At 41.7% G+C, this 21,452-nt stretch overlaps 2 protein-coding genes across 3 annotated transcripts; one reads left to right on the top strand and one right to left on the bottom strand.

Annotated features, from left to right (window-relative positions):
- Positions 1 to 6,732: 6,732 nt before the first annotated feature.
- On the top strand, positions 6,733 to 13,347 carry LOC126404435 (extracellular calcium-sensing receptor-like). 2 transcript variants are annotated; one of them, XM_050067645.1, is made up of 11 exons: positions 6,733 to 6,809; positions 6,948 to 7,330; positions 7,514 to 7,817; positions 8,077 to 8,163; positions 8,290 to 8,397; positions 8,515 to 8,681; positions 8,830 to 9,307; positions 9,418 to 9,648; positions 9,762 to 9,885; positions 9,989 to 10,461; positions 10,544 to 13,347. In XM_050067645.1, exons 2-11 carry the CDS (start codon positions 7,059 to 7,061, stop codon positions 10,982 to 10,984), a joined length of 2,685 nt encoding a protein of 894 aa, XP_049923602.1. In that variant the 5' UTR covers positions 6,733 to 6,809; positions 6,948 to 7,058; the 3' UTR covers positions 10,985 to 13,347. The 2 variants fall into 2 exon arrangements, with proteins under 2 accessions (XP_049923602.1, XP_049923612.1); XM_050067655.1 differs by lacking the exon at positions 8,077 to 8,163.
- Positions 13,348 to 14,696: 1,349 nt separating this feature from the next.
- LOC126405560 (extracellular calcium-sensing receptor-like) lies at positions 14,697 to 20,082 on the bottom strand. Its single transcript, XM_050069358.1, has 11 exons — positions 19,946 to 20,082; positions 19,514 to 19,805; positions 18,728 to 18,970; positions 18,496 to 18,591; positions 18,073 to 18,373; positions 17,734 to 17,906; positions 17,418 to 17,648; positions 17,175 to 17,298; positions 16,126 to 16,319; positions 15,642 to 15,920; positions 14,697 to 15,125 (listed from the first exon to the last, which is right to left on the bottom strand). Exons 1-11 carry the CDS (start codon positions 20,077 to 20,079, stop codon positions 14,697 to 14,699), a joined length of 2,496 nt encoding a protein of 831 aa, XP_049925315.1. The 5' UTR covers positions 20,080 to 20,082.
- Positions 20,083 to 21,452: the final 1,370 nt, after the last annotated feature.

Here is a 21,452-nt window from a genome sequence, read left to right as displayed (position 1 = left end):
GCAATTTCAATCGGTTGCTATAGCGCCCCCTTTGGCCAATTGATGTAATATTGCTTCATTCGCATCCTCCCATGACCCTCTACCACGGTGCCAAATTTCACATGGATTGACCAAGTCAGTGAGGAGAAAAACGTGAAACAGACACACACACACACACACACACACACACACACACACACGCACACACACACACACAGACAGAGTTTTCGTCATGATATAGTAAGATGTAAGGATAGGCATATGCCATGTCACCGGAGGAGAATAAAATAAATCAAAGCTTCCATTTTTTAGTTAAATGCCAGTTATCCCCTTTAGTATATTCTATGTAATATTCAAATATTGTGGACTTCAATGCACTCTCTCAGTTGTATGACAAAGAATGGCCACTATGAATGAAGCAGCAACATCTCACTTTATCAGTAATTTGAGGCTTTTTGCCTTATTCAATAGTGGCAGTGTAGGTACAGACAGGAAACATGAGGAGAGAGGGGTTCAACATAAGAGACACAAAAGGGTCTCCGACCAGAATAAAATTGGGGGTCTTGCAGTGATATAGTAGCTACGTAAAGTGACCACTTGGCCACCAAAAAAACCCTCTAAAGGCAATTTTGTAGTAGGAAATATGGTACTTTTAAAAGATTGATCTGAAGCCAATACAACAGAGAGAAATCAAATGTCAGATTCTGATCACTCAGAATGGAGGCCATCCCAGAATGGTCAGCACCTAGGACTTTCCACCACTTACACAAATGGTAATGAGCAAGCATGTGGGACAGACTCCTCTGCTGGTCATATACTGTAGTGCACTTAAGGCACAGAGCCTCTCTTCATTGTAAGTGTCTGTGGCCCACCCTGTTCAGTTGGCTCAGCATTTCAGCATAACCAAAGATGGCAAGAGAGTGACATCACACGTCTACTCTAATTTCCACTTTCAGACTGCTGAACTTGTAAACCAGTGCTGAAGGCATGGACTATTCAAACAAATATGCCCAATGACAAAATGTGTGTGCCCCCTGTTGAACCTGGTAAAAGCCACATGACTTGACTCGAGTTCAGCTCGTGTCGCAAATTTGAGGACTTGAGACTTGCCTGACTAACACTGATGAAAGACTCGACTTGACTTTGACTTGGTATTCATGACTTGAGACTTGACTTGAGACAGATGACTTGAAAGGACTTGACTTTTTATTCAACATTTGTATATTTCTGGGTATTAAGAAGTTACATTTTGTTCTTAAAATATGATGACGCATATGCGTGCCTACACTATTACAGCTCTGTCCCTCTGCCCGCACCTCTCCTCAGAGGAATGGCAGTATGTATAGCAGCATCATGAGATTTACAGTGTGCTTTTATTCAGTTCTTTCTCTATATACATGTGAATCAAACTGTCAATAACTCATTCAGTATTGAATGTGCTTTGCGTCCAGTGACACACTGTAAGCGCCGGGCCATTACACATACAGAGTCACCACTGTGAGAGCTGATACATGTACTGTATGCTCAGGCTCCCCAATATAAGTTCACTATCTGTGAGTGTGTATATGTGAGCTTGCTATGCAAGTCCACGCGCCATGAGATAGTTTACCCAGTGCTCCTGTTCCTGCTCAGCTCACATTTGGGGATTTAAACAATTATGTCACCTGTTCTCTGACAGCAGCAGGTATGTTATGTGAGTGGAGTTAGGGCTGGGCGGTATACCGGTTTGTACCGAAAACCAGTATTTATTTTTGTTATGATAGGAATTTTTCATATACCGCAATACCGGTGAATAGCCCAAACAATGTCCGGAATGTGCGCGGCAGGAAAGTGTTTCAGCGGGGACCCATTTCACTGCTGCACACCACAGGCACGCTTGAGCGGGTGAGAATGAGAGCATAGAAAAGTTTAGAGGCGAGAATGGCTGCCGGAGAGAGTCCTGAAAGCAAAGCAACTGTACACGATGACCCAGAAGAACTCATACCAAAAAGAGCAGTGTTTCCCCTGTATGCAACTAGCAGCAGCGCACCGCCGTTTACAATTCTCCTCTGCTCTCTGTATCGCACACGGCGGAGTTTCGCCCCGATGCACGCACACACACACACACACACACACACACACGCACACAAAGCGCACACACACAGACAAAGCGCACACTAGAGCACGGCTCGGACCGCATTTTCCTGACCCGTCCCGAGTCCGAGACAGTTACGGCCGGGCCCCACCGACCACGTTAGCGGCGCGACACGTCTGCAGCATGAGTCCCGTAGCAGCTCGCCCCCCTGTTAATCAATTACAGCGGCTCCACCGGCAACGGGAGCGGCGCAACAACCCCCGTCTGTCACGCGACAACTCTCTATTTTAGGCGGCTCTTCTGTTTTTGTCGCGTTACGCTCCCCTACGCGACCCTCCAGCAAATAAAAACTACATGAAATAGTGTGCTAAACGAGCACAATGTGTTTTTAAATGAATAAACCATTATCAGAGGTGATATGTGATGATTTTTTTTCATGCATTTACCCATGTTTATCCGTGACATTGTGTAAATGTCCGTGGCGGACATTTGAAAGCGAGTTGATGACAAACAGTACAGTAAACTTGTAGATAACTCAAATATATGTAATAACTTAGGTGGAAAATGCTTTAACATTTCATGCAGCCTACATGCAGCTTCTTGGCTCAGCAAACGGTAAACAACCCCGCTGGCTTCTCTACGTGTCGCTTCAGTACGCAGTCAGTGGAGCCCAAAGGAATGGAGCGGAGCGTGTGTTGCGTTCAGGCGTTGTCAGGTAAATAACAAATTCCGGCACTTGAATAGGCCATAGCACAACATAGCAGCATGTCAAGTTGGCCGAACTTGAGCAAAATACTGTGAAATACCGTGAAACCGATATGATTTTTTCTTAAAACCGTGATATGAAAATTTTGTCATACCGCCCAGCCCTAAGTGGAGTTTTTCACCCCGACCAAAGGTTTTGAAGCAGGAGAGGAAGTATTTAAATACTTTACTCCCTTACTCTAGTAAAAGTAACTGATACCACCCTGTAAAAATACTCTGTAACAAGTAAAAGTCCTGCAATTCCAATGTTACTTAAGTAAAAGTATGTAAGTATTATCAGGAAAATGTATCACAAGTAAAAGTACTGTAAAAATGCCCCCTGTTACTGTTGTAGTCTACTGCTATATATGATCTTATTAGATGACTCTGACTCATGCATTCATGTAAAAGCAGGGTTTGTTGGTTGAGGATGAGCTCACTGAACTATTAACTAATGATTATTTTCATTATGGGATAATCTGCTGATTATTTTCTCCATTAATCGACAAATTGGTTTGGTTTGTAAGAATTCTGAAAATAGTGAGAGGTAGCGTCACACTTACGAAGAGCCCAATGTGACACCTTCACAGTGTTTGTTTTGTCCAACCAACAGTTCAAACCTCAACATAAGAAATATTAAATAATAAAAAGCAAAAACAGCAAAAGCCTATCCCAGCTGACATTGGGCGAGAGGCGGGATACACCATGGACAGGTACCCAGACTATCACAGGGCTAATACATAGACACAGACAACCATTCAAACTCACATTCACACTAATGTGCAAAATTAACGTAGCCTCCATGTTTGCATGTCTGAAGGAACCCTCTTGCTTTGAGGTGACAATGCTAACCACTAGGGTGACCAGGTCCCAATAAACCAAATGTGGGACAAGGAGTAGGTTTGTGAGGGACAATGTGGGACACCCACCCCCAGCGCGAAGTTTAGTCATCAGAGGCTAAAGACATTCATCATAAACTATACAGAGTCTGTATATTAACACTGGACTGTTTTAATTATTGAAGTATTTAGCAACACAGAGACTTGTGGTCAGTTCTCCTGATTTACAGGAGAATTCATATAAATGGAGGATAAACCATGAACATAAACTACAGATCACCTGTAAAGCATTTTAATAAATCAATCTATCATAATTAAAACAACTGGAGACTAAAAACAAACTGATATATGAGTCTGATTATATTTTAATAAATCATCATCATATCTGACAGGATGTGAGTGTTTCTGTGACTTCCTGTACGGACTGAAGGCTGCTGGAAACTGTCGGGAAACTGTTCGACTTCACCAAATTTTTGTCACCCCCCTCCGCTGCAACCACCTCATCCCGTCTACTTTGCAGGCGAGGCGCAGTTCAACTCTAACGAGCCGGCACGAGTGTCATTAGCTAACGAGTGTCACCTGTTGCTATCAAGGAGGTTGAAATAGTTGCTATATGGGGCGAGAGGGGCAGGCCCTAGCGCTTAAACGCACAGAGCCCACATGGACCGGCCGCTGCATGCAGCTTCTTCTCATTGGCCGGGGGGGGAATGCAAGCACGGGTGACAACCAATCATGCGGGACATGGTCTCAATTTGGGTGACACGTGAAAAGAGACAGAAATGCTGTGCAGTCCCATGCAATGCGGGACGTCTGGTCACCCTACTAACCACTGTACCACCATGCCACTGTACGTCCTAAGTGAAAAATCTAATTTGTAAAGTAACTGGAAACTAAATCTGTCAGATAAATGTCGTGTAGTAGAGGTGGACAGTGGCATAAGAAGAACAGACTCAAATTTGTACTTCCAGCACCTGAGTAGATGTATTTAGTTACATTCCACCACTGGGTAAAGGTTCTATTATATTATCTTGATGAGTTTGTGAGTATGACTTGACTGTGTTTTGCTTGACCTGACCACTGACTTGACTCGGCTTGCTTGTCTTATAGCAAGGACTCGACTTGCTTGATTTTCACCACAGTGACTTGGGACTTGCTTGAGACTTGAAGGTTATGACATGAGACTTGCTTATAACTTGTACATGTGTACACCTCTGGACTGGGGGAATCAAAGTCGAGCACACTTTACAATAAATTCTTTCAGAAATAACACCTTAAACATTCAAATTCACCAAGTTTTTAACTAAAATGAATCCTGATTCTGTCTTTGAGCTCCATTTTTTGGACCATCCTTTTGTTTCTTTCTTCCTCCTTTATGCTCTCTTCTGTCTGTCTGATTATCTGATTATAGGCATAGATTTCAGAGGGACGCAGGGTACACCCTTTTATGTCTTTCTTTCTTTCTTTTATTTATAGTTTTGAATTGACATGTCAACACGTCCCATCTTGATATTTACATGATTACACCCCATAAAAAAAGTAGAAGAGGTCTTTGAATTTAACAAAATTAAACACTTTTTTTTTACTTTAAATTGATGCAGAAACATTCACCAGAATACAGGAAATTAGGACGTTCAAAATTGTCTGGGGTAGGACCCCCAATCCCCTGCTTCAAGTGTCTGTTGAAACAAGACTTAACACCCTTGTGTCCAACCGACTGTGTGTCTTTATTTCTCCCCAATCTTTGTCTCTCCCCCTGCTAATCAGCATTTGCTGTAACTCAACATACTCATCATATCTCTGTTTTTGACTTGCTCACAACTATTTTGATCTCTCTGTTAGACAGTTTTGTTCTCACCATTCTATCAAAGTTACTGTCTGGCTTTTCTTCTTCTTTCTGTTTGTATTTCTGTCTTTTTTTTTGCACATTCAAGGGCATAATAGAATACAGTGAAACATCCAATACTCAGGGGCTTTAATTATCTTGAATCACCCTGTGAGGACAACTGTGATACAATTGCAGTCTCTTTATTGTTCACTTCTAATCAGCTTGTTTTCAGAAACAATAAGGTTGACCCCATTTCCCCTGAGTACATGAAGTCCTTTGAGTCTGAAATCTTGTTAAGGCTAACTTACAAGGAAAGGAATTAACTGTATCATAATACTGAGCATTCTGTCTTAGGGCAACACTGTCCTTCCTTTTTTGAGCGTCACACAGGGACATATTAGGTGAATAAGGAAACATATATGTCCTCAGGCAACAAAACATAGAGCATGTAAAATTCTCTTTGCTACACTCTCTGCTGCTTTGTTTTGTAGCCTGCAGGGTTTGTCCTGATAATGATATGCACAACAAGCTAATGACTCATTGATTTCACTGTATTAAACATGTGTAACCCCACAGAGGGGTATTTAACACAAGTGTAAGAAAAGTCGTGAAAAAAAGGACAGAAAGTTCGTAAAAGTAGTTACACATTTTGTAAAAAAAAAAATATAAATCATGGATGGTGATGTTACCATGCAGATAATACTGTAACTACTTAAAAGTTAAACTGTATGTCAGATAATATAATAACCTTACATTAAATGTGCTTTTTAAACAATAAAACAGTGCTTCTAATGCATGGCTTTTGGTTTATTACTGTTAACAATGCTTTTAAGGTTTTAATAGTCTCTTCTCACTCTGTAGTTTGTTGTGTTTCAAATTGGTTTGTGTGTACGCGCATGTGTGTGAGTGGACCCCACAAATGCTCAAAAAATATGTGGACCCCTCAAGGGAGGAAAACACGTATGTGTGTGTGTGTTTGAAAGGTATGTAACTAGTTTAGCAGCCTCTTGTGACATGGGTCCTCTGCCTGCCTCTTCATATCACTGAAGGATGAGTTCAGGGCCTATTCAGGCATGACACTGTGACATGACACACCTCATGTCCTTCTCCATTATGGTCAAGTGCTCATCCCAGTGTTTTGTTATTGCTGTTACTAACAAAACAGGGGGCTCTTTTCCATTGATCGAAGGCCCAGGGGAAATGAGGTTAATTTGACATTTGTGATATGAGGCAGGTAGCATATATAGGCTACGAGGCAGCATCTCCCACTTGATGCAGGAGACTGGAAATCTTCTCTGTGTAGCATTAATGCAATACAGCAAGCTAGGTCGATGTTATTTTTTAACAAGTACGTTTGAGTTAACAATGGTTTTCTGATTTTGCTAGAAATTTAAAATTTCTAAATTTGTGTAGACACTGTGTCATCTGAATGGGGTTGCTTTTTAATAACCACTGACAAATTATTTGGTGCTTTGTTATCTTACAGGGTGTTTATTTGGCTCACTATTCACTGTTTATATCAGTTATCCAAATATATATTACTTGAACTGGAATAAACATGCATTGGCTGTCAAGGATGACTTAGCTTTAAGAGAGGATGAGTCATTTTTGGATGAGATCCGTAGAGCCCAGTCTTTCAAGGAGAAGGACCAGGGTTGTGTTTTTGAGTCTCCTATGGTGTATGACTTTTCCCTACAACTCCCACCAAGACCACAACCAGCAATGCCAAATAATACCAGGGTCCATGTCCCTTCCTGTGCTGGAGAAAAAGGGGGACATCATCTTCGGGGGACTCTTCTCCCTTCATGACATGGTGGTGGAGCCCAGTCTGTCCTTTACTTCTAAGCCTCTTCCAGCACAGTGCACCAGGTAAGCTGTCTTAAGCTGATCCTTAAATTGCTGTGGCCACAAACTTTTGATTAAGCAACTGTTATCTCTGCTACCATGGCTGCATTTGACACATTTTTTTCAACAGGGCTTTACATTCATAACTGTGTTGAACATTACAATTTCTTCAAGCTTTGCCTCAAGACATCATCTCTCTTCTCCCAGATTTAACTTTCGGACTTTCCGTTGGATGCAAACTATGATCTTTGCCATTGAGGAGATCAACAGAGATGGCAAGCTCCTTCCCAACATCACACTGGGCTATAAGATCTATGATTCATGCAGTACACCCCATCAGGCTCTGAAGGCTGCCATGGAGTTAGTGGGGAGTGACAAGGATTCAGAGATTGAAGAAGAAACACAAAGTAAAGGCACCTGTCGTGGGAGCGTACCAGCAGTGATAGGAGATGGAGGCTCTACTCAGTCTCTTGTTGTGGCCCGTTTCCTGGGAGTCTTCCATGTGCCACAGGTAAGTCAGTCATAGCTGCTCAACAACTGTGTACCAGTACTGTGTGAGAGATAGCAGTGTCCTTTGCTTTTTGCCACCATGTTTTTCTGTTGTTACTACGACTGGAGAGGGTCAGCAGTTAGCAGTCTCAAATTCATAATTATAATTCATGACTTTAATCTTTTGGCAACTGTGAGTTAAGTCCAGCCAACTGATTTCATGGTGTTTTAATGTTGGACATTGTAAAATTAAATTATCATGGGTGTTTTCTTCCATTCAGGTTAGTTATTTCTCCAGCTGTGCCTGTCTCAGTGACAAAAATGAGTTTCCTGCCTTTTTAAGGACCATGCCCAGTGACTTTTTCCAGGTTAGAGGCAGCAGACACTCCTGATGTGGCATTACTTCCAGACACAAACAGAAACATGTCTACATTTTCACTTCAGGAGCAATAGAAACTCTCTCATTGTCTCGCTCTTCCTCTTTCTTTCTCTAGGTAGATGCACTAGTACAACTTGTCAAGCATTTTGGCTGGACTTGGGTGGGTGTGATAGCAGGAGATGATGCCTATGGCCGTGGTGGGGCAAACATCTTTGTCAACGAGGTGGGTAACACACAAAGATAAACAATTTAATTATAATAAAATGACATTTTGTAACTCTCAGTGTGTAACTTATTGAACATATATAAGTTGTCATGTATCCCCCTGTTGCTCTCTTAGGTTAGAAAACTGGGTGCTTGCATTGCCCTTCATGAAGTCATCCCTAAAAACCGAGCACAGACCACCATTTCATCTATCGTTTCAAAGATCCGCTCCTCTGGGGCTCGGGTCATACTAGTGTTTGCTGTGGAACAAGATGCAGCCGCATTGTTTGATGAAGCTCTCAGGCATGACACTTATGTTTGGAATCTTCCACAACACAATAGTATTTATAATATGATAAAATTGTTATTTTTTGTTGATGCGTGTTTACTGAGTTTAAATTTATGATATGTTTAACATTGCAAAAATGCAATCTATATCTCTTTAATTTAGAGAGGGGCTGACTGGGATACAGTGGCTGGCCAGTGAGGCCTGGAGCACAGCAGCTGTCCTCTCCACCCCCAAAAAGTACCACCATATCCTCCAGGGTTCTATGGGATTTGCCATTCGGCGAGCAGACATCCCCAGACTACAGGACTTTCTGCTTCGCTTGCACCCCTCGAGCCCAGATGCCCTTGCAGATCCCTTCCTGAAACCCTTCTGGGAAGAGGTGTTTCAGTGCAGCCTGGGTGTGCAGGATGAAGGTCAAGAACATAATAACGAGGGTAAACCTCCATGCTCTGGAGCAGAAGACCTGAGGAGTGTAAAGAATATCTATTCAGATGTGTCACAGCTAAGGATTTCCTACAATGTCTATAAGGCCGTGTATGCCATCGTCCATGCACTCAAGGCTATGAGAAGCTGTGTGAAAGGAAAAGGGCCATTTCATCTGCAGGCCTGCCCAGATACAGACAATATACAGCCATGGCAGGTACCATTCCATATGTTCAGTAATTTAGATAAAAGTTATAGTGATGCTAGAACATAAGTGATAGAATCTGGTAATATTACAAGATGATGATAAGCACTTTCTTCCCTTAGCTACTTCATTACATAAAGCAGGTGGAATACTTGAACTCATTTGGTGATGAAACCAAGTTTGATGAAAATGGTGACCCTGCAGCCATGTATGACCTTGTGAACTGGCAGCTAAGTCCCAAAGGAGAAATGGAGTTTGTCACAATTGGCAAATTTGATGAGACGACCTCAGTAGGAAAGCAAAAACTCCAGATCCAGGAAGATATGATTGTATGGAATGGCAATCAAACCAAAGTATGAATCTCAATAGAATAAATCATGTTTTGTGAAATGCATTTTGTCCAATAATATCTCCACTATGTGACTGTTTTGTGACCAGTGTAGTATGCATTTCCTCTTTTGCTTAGATTCCCTTGTCAGTATGCAGCAGCATTTGTCCCCCAGGTACCCGGAAGGCAATCAGACCTAACTTCCCTATCTGCTGCCATGATTGTGTGGTTTGCACAGCTGGGGAGATTAGCAATCAGACTGGTGAGAAAACGTTACTCTCCTACATTATGTTTGGTCGTCTGACCCACAGTTGCAGCTGTAAAGCCACAGTATAGCAGCTAAAGCCTTCTTGTCTTTCCATCAGATGCCATAGAGTGTGTGCGCTGCCTGACAGAGTTCTGGTCCAATGATGGAAGGACAGCCTGTATCCCCAAACAGGTGGAGTTCCTCTCCTTTAGCGACACCATGGGCATCACCCTGATGGCTATTTCTCTCCTTGGCTCCTTCTGCACCTGTGTTGTGGTGGTCATATTTTCTTGTCACAGATCCACCCCGATTGTCAGGGCCAACAACTCTGAGCTGAGCTTCCTGCTGCTCTTCTCCTTGACTCTGTGTTTCCTGTGTTCTCTGACCTTCATCGGCCGGCCCTCTGAGTGGTCTTGCATGCTGCGACACACGGCATTTGGCATCACCTTTGTCCTTTGCATGTCTTGTATTCTGGGGAAAACTATAGTGGTGCTAATGGCCTTCAAGGCAACACTTCCAGGCAGTAATGTAATGAAATGGTTTGGGCCTGCACAGCAAAAGGCAATCATTACCCTTTGTACACTGGTCCAGGTAAGGGCAGCTCATTTCCTTTGAATAGTTAGGGGAGCAGTTTTGTTTTTTCAAATGTTGAGGTTTATTTCTTCTTATGCAGGTAATAATCTGTACAGTGTGGCTGGTTGTTGCTCCTCCCACTCCACACCGACTGATCCCACGCGAAAGCGTTATTGTCATTCTCTTGTGTGATGAAGGTTCACCTGTAGCATTCGCTCTCGTCCTGGGCTACATCGGCCTGCTGGCCTGCCTCTGCCTTCTCTTGGCCTTCCTGGCAAGGAAGCTGCCAGATAACTTCAACGAGGCAAGGCTCATCACTTTCAGCATGCTCATTTTTTGTGCGGTGTGGATAGCCTTTGTTCCTGCCTACATTAGTTCTCCAGGGAAGTACTCCACAGCCACAGAGGTGTTTGCTATACTGGCCTCCAGTTATGGACTGCTGGGCTGCATCTTTGCACCAAAGTGCTACATTATCCTACTAAGGCCAGAAAAGAACACATGGAAACACCTGATGTCGAAAGCTGCCACTGACAAATTCTAGAACATCATCTTTATTTCATGCACATATGGACTTCTGTCTCTGGCTTTTCCCAGATTAATACAATAAATATAATAACATTACTTCGAAATGTGTGATTTTGTGGGGAAAAAGTATGACAGTGGTGGTAGAGACAGTGTTTATAGACTTCCTGTCCTTGAATATGAACACTCACATTTCACCACTAGATGGTAGAAGTGTGCTGTTAATGCTGCCTTCTGTCATTCATCATGGCCCATCAGAAAATGCACCACCACACACCATTTTCCTAACCAAGAACTTTCCATAATGTTTTTGTAACTTGCCCTGTACATTCTTTTCACTTCTATTTTCTCACCTATGGTTTAGTTAAAGATCTTTTACTTTATTTTGCTCAGTGGTGTAGAAAAAAGTAGGCAGTACAATCACAGAAACAATACAAAAAGCAGTGCATCATCATTAAGAAGTGATGTTATCCTGTAAACCCCCTATAGTCAGTTTCAAGACCTCAAGAAAAAACAGTCAACCATTTACAAAAAAGCATTCTCAAATCAAATGATTTTATTTCTCCAGTTTTATGACACTCCTTTGACATGCTCAGTAGAAATGTGAAGGACAGCTCATTGCTAGCACTGAATGGGATTTGGCAGCAGTGTCCATGCTGATTTGACCCGAGATAGAGTGATGAGGCCCAGGGTCTCTGAGGTATGCTCTGTGGAAATCCCAGCTGTCATTGGTTAATTAAACCCTCATACTCCAGAGGCCTTTACATATAAACATCACGCCTGGCTGTTCCTTGCAATAACAAACTAAAAACGTCAGACATTTTTTCCAGCTCTCCACATCTGCTCTCAGGCTAACATTGATTATCCACCACTGATTGATCTGTTGTTCCTCCCAAGGCAGAGGAATAAATTGGAAGATGGAGAGACATCGGGTCTCCAACGTCCATCAGGGACAGACATGAGGAAAAGGTGTAGGGAGGGGCAGATGGAAAGCAGTGCTTTATTGACACTGTATTACTCGATTTACATTTATTTCCAACCTTCATTCTTCCTAGCCTTTGCATTTTTAACTCTCGTATGTGCTCTCTTCTGCATCATAAATTTCAATGACTATAAGACAGCGGATTGATTTCTGCTCATAGTGCACAGTCTGTCTTTGTTTCATTTCAAACAGTAATCCTTCAGATTGGAGCACGATTTGCCTGATTTAATTAAGGAAACCAGAATAGATCACTGCCATTCAGGGGTTAGATCATTTGAATGAGAAAATACTGTGTGATAATTTCTTCAATAAAATGACTGCGCCTTCAAATTACAGGCACACAGACGTAAAATGAAGTGTGCCCGGCTGTGAAAAAATGTATTAAAAATGTGAGTGAGTGCGGAGGAAGTCCAGAATTCATAGAAATCCATTCCTTGAAATACTGAAAAAAAGATAACTTGACACATGATAACATAGATTTGCTGACAGCGTAGAGGTAAACACAGCAGGGAAGTTGAAAGATGTAATAACAGCATGACTTCTACAGTACTTACGTGCAGCTTTCTACTCAATCTTGTCATCACTGAGTTTTTGTACTAGGGCAAATGCTGACCAGATGTGTGGACACATGGGGGTTTACCTCATCAAAGACAGAGATTGGAGAAGTAATACTTAACACTGTGTCATGAACATTAAGTAATGATATCCCGGGGTGAAAAGAAGTGTTACTTAAGTTAACACTCAGTATTGAGAAAGTAGTTTGTAGAGTTGTCAAGCAAATATTCTGTTGAGTGTCTTTCAAATAGCTCTATTGACAATCCACTTGACTTCTACTTGACAACTACTTGAGACTTTTTTCCTCCGTGTGTTTGCACCTAACACCAGAAATCCAGGGGGTAAATTACAATTGCAGCATTTAGTTTCAGTTTGACAAGCACCATTTTTATAAGTTTTCAAGGCAACGTATAAAGATGTCAGATATCTCTTGCATGGATTGCTGATTCATCACAGTCATTAACACTGAAAAAAGATTAATTATGACAAGGGGAAAGGTCTTAAAAGTATGACAAGACATGCAAAATAAAACGGAAACTTATCAGCAAAAGAGAACATATGCACAGCTAGACCAATACCAATATTAGGCATAAGAGCCACTTAAGCACATATTTATATTTGGTAACAATGTCTGTGTTGGTATGACATATTATATTGGATTTGATGTTATCTAAGTTTACACAACATTCTCCTTGTATTTGAATAGTGTATAGTAGTGGACTATGCCATGGATATGTTTATAGTTACTATTATTTCTGTGTTAGCTGTGTCTGTAGTTCTGTGTTTTAAGTGAGAGCATATAGGAATAGGGCATCAAGTCGATAGTGGGCTGGACAAGAGTTAACTTGGAAGGACTTCACCCACCGTTTCTCTAATTTAAATAAACCATATTCAAGTTTTTCTTGCCTCATGTGATTATTTCTGGTCTTCACATACAGGAGCTGAAACACGAGTCAAAACTGGGACACTTTGCAGACTAAGTGGCCTTGGGTATTTTAAAATAGCCACTAAGGCAACATACAAATAACTGAATATCTGTGTGAACCCTTCAAACTACTTCAAAACTTACCATACAGTTGAATCAATAGCTCAAATTGCCTGCAAAAAACCTGATTTGGAGCCATTTAGTGCAGATAGTGCTATTGCATTTTATAGCGAGGCATAGTATTTCTGCTACCTTCTCTACTTTATATAAATGCACCAGTGACTGCATAGACACAGCAGGGCAGAAAATGGTTTTGAAGGAGTAAGGTGACTTTGCATAATCATTATGTAAAGGTGCAAAATTGAGTGAATGAATCATGTCTTGCACAGATTTATACCTCGACCTAAAATGTCCTTTCATTATGATGCCGTCTCTTTTAACAGAATTTGAGGTTTCAGTAATTTTTCATTCTTTAAACGTACTCTTTCAGATAGCTTTTTCTCCTGTTTTCTTTTACCTATTATGCAGTGAGAGCCAGTATCACAGAGGAGATGGGCACCATAGAAACTGCAGCCAAAACTAATGGTCTCTGCCACAATAGCACCATTCACCAGGGCCCATGTGGCTGTCTACATTATATAGGGCAACAAATGATGTGAAGGTCTTAAAATTCATCTGAAATTGAAGTAGCCAGAGTGATGATGGCTTCTTTTTGATATAGCATGAGTCACTATGCTAATCTAATTAGGCGCCATATCCATGTTTGGGTGTTCTAAAATGGGAGGACAGATAAGAAATGTGTTGACAGAATGCAATCGCGAGACAGCGTTGCAGAGTTTCACACAAGGAATAGTATCAGTGAGAGCAAACAATTATCACAGTGTGCAACACAAACACTCACACAGTCACAGTCTGATGAGTTAATGCCTCTGATGGGCTGTCATGAGATGATAGCATGATGAAATGTTTCTTTCTGTTTATGCAGAAATACAAATGCAGATGTTTTGCAACAACATCCAGCTGCAGTGTTTAAAAGCTTAGATTAAATTATGTAGGCTACAGAAAAAGAGACAATATTTAAATATTAATAACAATGAAGATTATTAATTTCAAGAATATTTATTTATTCATTGCTTCTTTTTTTGTTGTTGTTGTTGTTGTTGCATGAGTCATAATAGAAACCATACAGTTTTCAAAAATTGATGCCAATTCTGTTTTTATTTTCATTTTTCTTTTATGCCTACATCTCTTGACCCTGAGGCGTTGGTACTATCTGGCCATCAGTTGTTTTTTAGTGTTTCTCTCAGGCCTCAGAAGAATAATAAAACACTTTGGGGCAAAGATACAGAACAGAAGGCCATAACTTGAAGCCAGGATGGCAAAAATCTCCACTGCGACAATGTACTTCCCAGGAGAGCTAATGTAGGCGGGCACAAAGGCCACCCAGACAGTACAGAAGATCAGCATGCTGAAGGTGATCAATTTGGCCTCATTAAAGTTGTCTGGGAGTTTCCTTGCTAGAAAGGCCAAGAGGAGGCTGAGACAGGCCAGCAGGCCAATGTAGCCCAGAACCAATGAGAAGCCCACCACAGAGCCAATCGCACATTCAAGAATGATCTTGGGTCCCCAGTGGTCCATGATGTCTCTTTCTGCAGGCTGAGGAGGAGCCAGGGTCAGCCACAGCACACAGATCAGCACCTAGAAGAATGAGGTTGGGTGGGAAATGAAGAGGGAGATTTGTTTAGAATGCAAAGACAATGAAAACTAAAGCAGACATCGTATTAGGAAAGAGCAGTTTGTAACCTGCAGGACACTGAATCTCTATTTGTATAACTGACCTTGTCCTCATACGGAGAGGTATGATATGTGAGAAATATACGTATATGTATGTGGCACACATAATTCCCCAGTGAATAACATGGAAAGTTGACTTTCACTTGTAAAGTGCCTCTCCAGTCTTCCAACCACCACTCTAAGCATCCATTTACACACTGGTGGTCAGGGCTACAGTACAAGGTTCCACCTGCTACTTTGTACTCAGTTAACCATTCACTCGCACTCAAACACTGATGGCAAATTGGGGATCTTGCAATATCTTGCTGAACTAGGAGGAGCTAGGGATTGAAACCCCAATCTTCCATTTAGTGGACAAACCAATTTACCTCCTAAGCCGCAGCCACTCTCAAAACTGTTATCAGTTAAACACAGAATCACCTGTACCAGGGTGCAGATGGAGATGCCCAACCGCTGCTGAGCAGGACCCACATAACGCATCAGGTTCTCCCCCGGCAACGTGGAACGAAAGGCCACCAGGACCACCACGGTGCGGCTCAGCAGACAGGAGACACACAAAACAAAGCTGATTCCAAACAGTGTATGTCTTAGCATGCAGGACCAAGCCACCGGTCGTCCAATGAAAGCCAGGGAACATAAGAAGCACAACTTGAGTGATAGCAGGAGCATGAAGCTCACCTCTGAGTTGTTGGCTCGCACCTTAAAGCAGGAGAGGGATTTTAAAGTAAGGAGACACAGGGATAAATTACACCATGGTATTGGATATGGCCTTTTTTTTATTTTGATGTTAATGGATCAGGAGGCTGCAATATCATTACTGCATTATTCTCACAGTATGATGAAACTACAATGTAATACTCTTAAAATGCAATTCGGCATCATGTGGGACAGTGCAATACTTTACCAAAGGTGTGTGTCGGTAGTAAAGGAAGGTGGCAAATGTGGCAGCTGTCAGTGTTGCCCCGACGGCTGAGATGACGGAGAGGACGATTCCCATGGTATCATTGTACGAAAGGAAATCCACCTGCTGGGGAATGCACACTGTGTGGTTTGAGTTGGACCAAAAGCGATCAGGACACCTAATACACTCCAGTGATCCTAAGACAGACAGAGAGAGAAAGCAGATGTGTTATAATTGTTTTCCACAGATAAATCTGATGCATAGACGAACTATGACACAATGAGCCCCAGAGCACAGACATGTAAAAGCCCCCCAGCCCTCTTGGTGGTCGCCATTTTGAGCCTATTCATGTTTGTTTTGCATCTTTGTAGCCTCATTTCATCGTCATTTTGTGTCTCTTTGTAGGTGTTTTGAGTCTCTTTGTTGTAATTGTGTTTCTCTCTTTAGCCAGTTTGTGTCTCTTCCTAGTTATTATGTGTCTCTTTGTAGTTGTTTTGTGTCTCCTTGTGGTCATTTTGAATGTCCTTGGGCTTGTTTAGCATCATTTTGTAGTTGTTTTGAGTGTCTTAGTTCTTGTTTGCATTACTTTGTAGTTTCTAACATCGCTTTGTGCATTATGCAACTCTGTAACTGTTTGTGTCTCTTTGCGACTCTTGTCTCCTTGCTGTCATTTTGTGTCGCTTTGTAGTCATTTGATTGTCTTACCAACAAAAAAAAAAATGTTAAAATCACTTCAAACAGAGGCTCTGGTTCAGGATTCCTCTGAGACCTTGGGCCCCTGGGCCTGTGCCCCATATACCCATTCAATAATCCATCTGTCATCTGAAGGTGTTGCCATTATCTTTAATTAATCCTGAATAGTACATTTAAGTTGAGTCATAGCTTTTATTTAAGAGTTAAGAGTTAAATAAGCTTGGGTCATTAATAGGCAACCTCCCTGATTGCTTACATGCACTGGGAAAAGTCATTTATTCAGTAACTAATATGTTCATTGATTTTTTTGTTATTTTTTTTCCAAACAAATACATCATAAAATGAACCCTGAAAATGACCTGTTTGGTTGCTGATTTCTCCCTCAGCACATGGCAGACAGTCAAAACAGCACACAGGTTTCCCTTTCTGCACAGCTTTTCTTGTACCAGGAGGACACGGATTGCTGCACACAGACACAGGAACCTAGAATCATGCAATCAATAATAATATTTCATCATATTCTGAGAATTCAGCCACAGAGATGGTTTTTGAGTGATTAAAACAGAGATTATCATAAAAGAAAGAGCAGCAAAAACAGACACCTTATGTCTGCTGTGTCCTCCCCACATTAATTTGTCCATGTCAATGTGAAACTGACCATCTGACCCTTGGGTTGACACAAAATGGCCAACAGTGACGAACTCTATTGTTCCCTGAGGTGTCACATGCCAGTTGATAATGTCATATGAGGCAGGTGGGTCCCCGTTCTCGTCAAAGTTCATCCATTCTTTCAAAGGTGTTGTGAAGTTCACTTCTCGTAGGTAGTGGGCTATCTGAGAGAGAAAAAAAGGGATGTTTCACATGATCTCTGATAATGGTAACATTTTTGGCATCTAGAGATAGTAGAATTTTATCTACTTGTACAGGCTGCAGCCTCCGGATGTCAGGACACTGGCCTTGCAGGAAGGGACCTCCTCCAGGTTCACAGGCCAGCATATTTTTTATTGCATGAGCAATAGCGTACACAGCCTTGTAGACATTATACGTGATTCGTAGCTGGGACACATCTGTGTACAAGCTCTCCCCAATGCCTATAAGTGACTCATGACAGAGAATAGATAAGTCAATAAATCAACAATAATGTCACTAACATTGCAAATCCTAATTAAATAAAGCTATTGAAGTTTTTCAAGAATTCAGTTTCCAATGATAAAAAGATCTTTCCCTTTGTTTCCATCCATCAAATTATGTGTTCACCTATGACTTCTGAGCCTGAACACAATGTCTCTCCCAGGCCAGCACTAAGAGAGCATCCAAACAGTGTTTCCCAGAGCTCCTTCATAAAAGGTTCAGACTCAGGTGAACTCAGGCTGGGATTTAAGCGAGCCAGAAAGGCTCCCACTCCAGGGATATCGGCCTTCCGCAGAGCAAATCCTATGGTCCCAGCCAGTGAAGGAATGTTGCGAGGGATGGAGACAGTGCTATACGTAACCCAAGCCTCATTAGCAATCCACTGCTTATCCGTTACATTCTGGTGGACTACTTCCTCAAACAAAGCCTGACAAAGAGATAGGAAGCAAAGGTGTGTCACATACCTAGGTGGATGCATCTAGTCTCCATAATATTTGTCTGTCTAAATACTATGAACATAAAAGGTTTGATCTTTAGTGAATAAAATACCTTGGCATCCTGGTCTATGAGAAATGTTACCACGGCTCTGGCAGTGGATTTCTGGATGGTTTCAACAATCTTCTGCATTGTCATCTTTGGATAGTCCTTGGAATGAAAAAGAGATATATTAAGTATCAAAGAGCTGCAGGTGGTAAGAAAGAGACATTACTGCAAGGCAGAGAATGAGAAAGAAAGGAGGGGGGGTGTATACTGACACTTTCAATATGAGGCATTACAGTACCTTTGGAATCACTTCATGGTAAGCAACACACACCTCAGTTCCCCTGAGTGCATCCATTAACATTTGCATCCCAAATCTGCCATAATCATCATCCGCAGACACCAGCCCCACCCAAGTCCACCCCATTAGGTGCAGCAGTTCAGCCATGGCCCAAGCTTGTGCAGCATCGCTGGGCATTGTGCGGAAGAACAGCGGGTACCTTCTGTTATCACTCAAACACACACAGGAGGCTAAGTAGCTCACCTGTGAAGAATAAGAGTGGTTATTTTAACAAACAGATGGACAAAGATATAAAAAAAAAAAAACAGGAAAAAAATAGGCACAAGAGTGGAGTTATACTCAAGTTGTACCAGAGAGGAACATTATCCTCTGCATTTGACCCCATCTTAACTATTTAGGAGCAGTTAGGAGCTACTGTGCAAGAATAATGAATCAGCTTCAGTTTTTGAAGGCTGTGCTTTTGTCAAAGGGAATTGTGGAAGTATATCTAATACCTAACATGCATGTTTTCAATCTGGAAGACAACAGAAGCAACCATAAGAAGCCCATGTGAACACAGAGAGGACTAGCAAACTGAACACAGAGGGCTGACGTTAGACCTATTGGGGTTTGAACTCATGAGGTTTTGCCTGTGAGGCAGCAGTGTAACACTGTGCAGCCCAAACACAAACATACAAGACAAGAACAGAGACATATGGTACTGTAATCAGGATGAGAAATACTTTGCAACAGAACCAACAAGCACATGAATCATCATTATGTTTGCAGAACATCAGTTATCCTCACCATGGGTACATCAAACACCCCAAGGGTGTTTGCCACAACAATCGAGGCTGAAGAGCGTGCATCGCCAACAATAACTGGCACTGTAGGCACAGATCCACATTCTGAGTTTGCCAAATGAACTTCCTGTCCAGTTATCATAGCCATGGCTGCTAACAGAGTGGTGCTCTCTGCAAGGCAAGTATCAGCTGCCAGATAGCCGAGGGTGAAGTTCGGCAGGAGGTCTGGGTTACTGTTAATTTCCTCCACAGCAAAAATCATAGCCTGAAGCCAGCGATAAGCTCGCTGGTTAAAACTGCAGCAGGTGAGACACAGGAAAATAACAGCAGGAAAGATGAAAATCAGAAATCGGGAGATATGATGACAGAGTGTATTAAACACAGACTTAGTTCAGCTTTTCATGAAAAGAAAATATTTCATTTGTCAGAATCTTACATTTCACAGGAAGCATTAACCTTCTCACTTCGAAAATCCAGCTCAGGCTGCGGTGCCTTCACATGAACAGGGAACAGACCCCCAATCACTACATCTCCTGCCTGATAAACGCTACCTGGAATAGACTTTACCATCAGCTGGCAGGGCTCCCCTCCATAAACCCCATGGATAATCCCAACGAGGCAGCAGAGGAGCAGCGCACAGATATGCATCACTTAGAAGATAGCAGTGCAGCAAGGGAAATCCAAATGAAGGACATAAATATGAATCGCATTTATTAGTTAACACAAGAGACACAGCATATTAATACAGCCAGAGAAAAGTGATGAATGTATCGAGAGCCAAAAAAACCACGATATCCTGTGGAGAGAATTTGTGACCTTTATATCAAATATTCTTTCTGATGTTGATGGAACAGAGGTCAGTCTAAAAGTCATACAACAAATTCAGTGTCTTATTCTAGTTTCTCCTCAAAATACCAAACTAGAACTCTGTAATAGGCATGGATGCTTACTTGAGCAGCAGTGTTCACAAGTTATTTGTTGCCACACCAAAGGAAGAAAGAGGAGGACAATGCATTTGATATACTGAAATCATTGCCACATGGGAGGTGGATCAGATTGTGTCTTAGCAGTAGGAGAAAATTAGTTTGTTATTGAAGGGAGAGAATAGAGGGTACAGTAATTTGGAGCTAACACAGTAATGGAGCAAAACCCTGGTGTGTTCATTCAGATTGCCCAGGATAACAGTTTCAAAATAGATGATGCAATTGTACTTTCCCTTATTACGTCCGCCAAGAAGGTTATGTTTTCAATTCTGTTTGTTTGTGTGTTTGTCAGAAGGACAGCAGAAAAAAAAACCTGATTTTCGTGAAACTTGTTGAAAGGCGAGACATAGGCCAAAGAAAAACCCATTTAATTTTGGAGCAGATCCAAATCACAGAGCGAATACATGAATTATTTTTCTCTTTTGTTAACATTGCAAGGTATGGGATTTGGTAACATGAGATACTGTAGCTTTTGGTATAAGCTACAGCTTTTTCCTCATTAATGTCATTATTTTTGGAAGATCATGCAAACCACCTGAGTAAATGTTGAATATTTGATGGTGATCAAAAACCGCACGCTCCAGTTATAGCAGAGGTTTGGCAATTCCATGGGATCATGTAATAAATTTCACCCATATCTTCTTGAATTTCCCCATACTAATGAGGTGCTATATATGAGTATGCTTGTGTGATGTTCAATTAGCAGGAGGAATAGATTAGAGTGGTCTATAAAAGATGAGAGGGGTTAGAGGGAGAAGGAGAGAGCTGTCATTTTCAGGAGTAGGCCCTGTCAGTGACAAGTGTTCATCCAATTACACCATGAGTGCCCTCTCTTCTCCCTTCTCTCTTTCTTCCTGTCCTCTCATTCTTCCTGCATTCTCTAGACCATCTGATCTCTCTCTTCCTCTGCTCTCCTCCTTCAGATTTTGTTGCTTCTTAAAATGTCTCCAGTAATTATTG

Source organism: Epinephelus moara, chromosome 2 (assembly GCF_006386435.1).
Source record: "Epinephelus moara isolate mb chromosome 2, YSFRI_EMoa_1.0, whole genome shotgun sequence".
In the NCBI taxonomy this organism is placed as follows: domain Eukaryota; kingdom Metazoa; phylum Chordata; class Actinopteri; order Perciformes; family Serranidae; genus Epinephelus; species Epinephelus moara.
The sequence above is the reverse complement of the archived record's forward strand: the minus strand, read 5'-3'. Positions and strand labels throughout refer to the sequence as shown.

Bases quoted from the DNA above. Each gene is read 5' to 3' on its own strand.
- LOC126404435 (XM_050067645.1), top strand. From the start codon at position 7,059: ATGAGTCATTTTTGGATGAGATCCGTAGAGCCCAGTCTTTCAAGGAGA. The intron at 7,818-8,076 runs GTAAGTCAGTCA...TCTTCCATTCAG, and splicing joins GAGTCTTCCATGTGCCACAG to GTTAGTTATTTCTCCAGCTG. The intron at 8,682-8,829 runs GCATGACACTTA...TCTTTAATTTAG, and splicing joins TTGTTTGATGAAGCTCTCAG to AGAGGGGCTGACTGGGATAC.
- LOC126405560 (XM_050069358.1), bottom strand. From the start codon at position 20,079: ATGGTAAAGTCTATTCCAGGTAGCGTTTATCAGGCAGGAGATGTAGTG. The intron at 18,971-19,513 runs GTGAGGATAACT...TATTCTTCACAG, and splicing joins GGGTGTTTGATGTACCCATG to GTGAGCTACTTAGCCTCCTG. The intron at 17,649-17,733 runs GTAGATAAAATT...TTTCTCTCTCAG, and splicing joins GGAGGCTGCAGCCTGTACAA to ATAGCCCACTACCTACGAGA.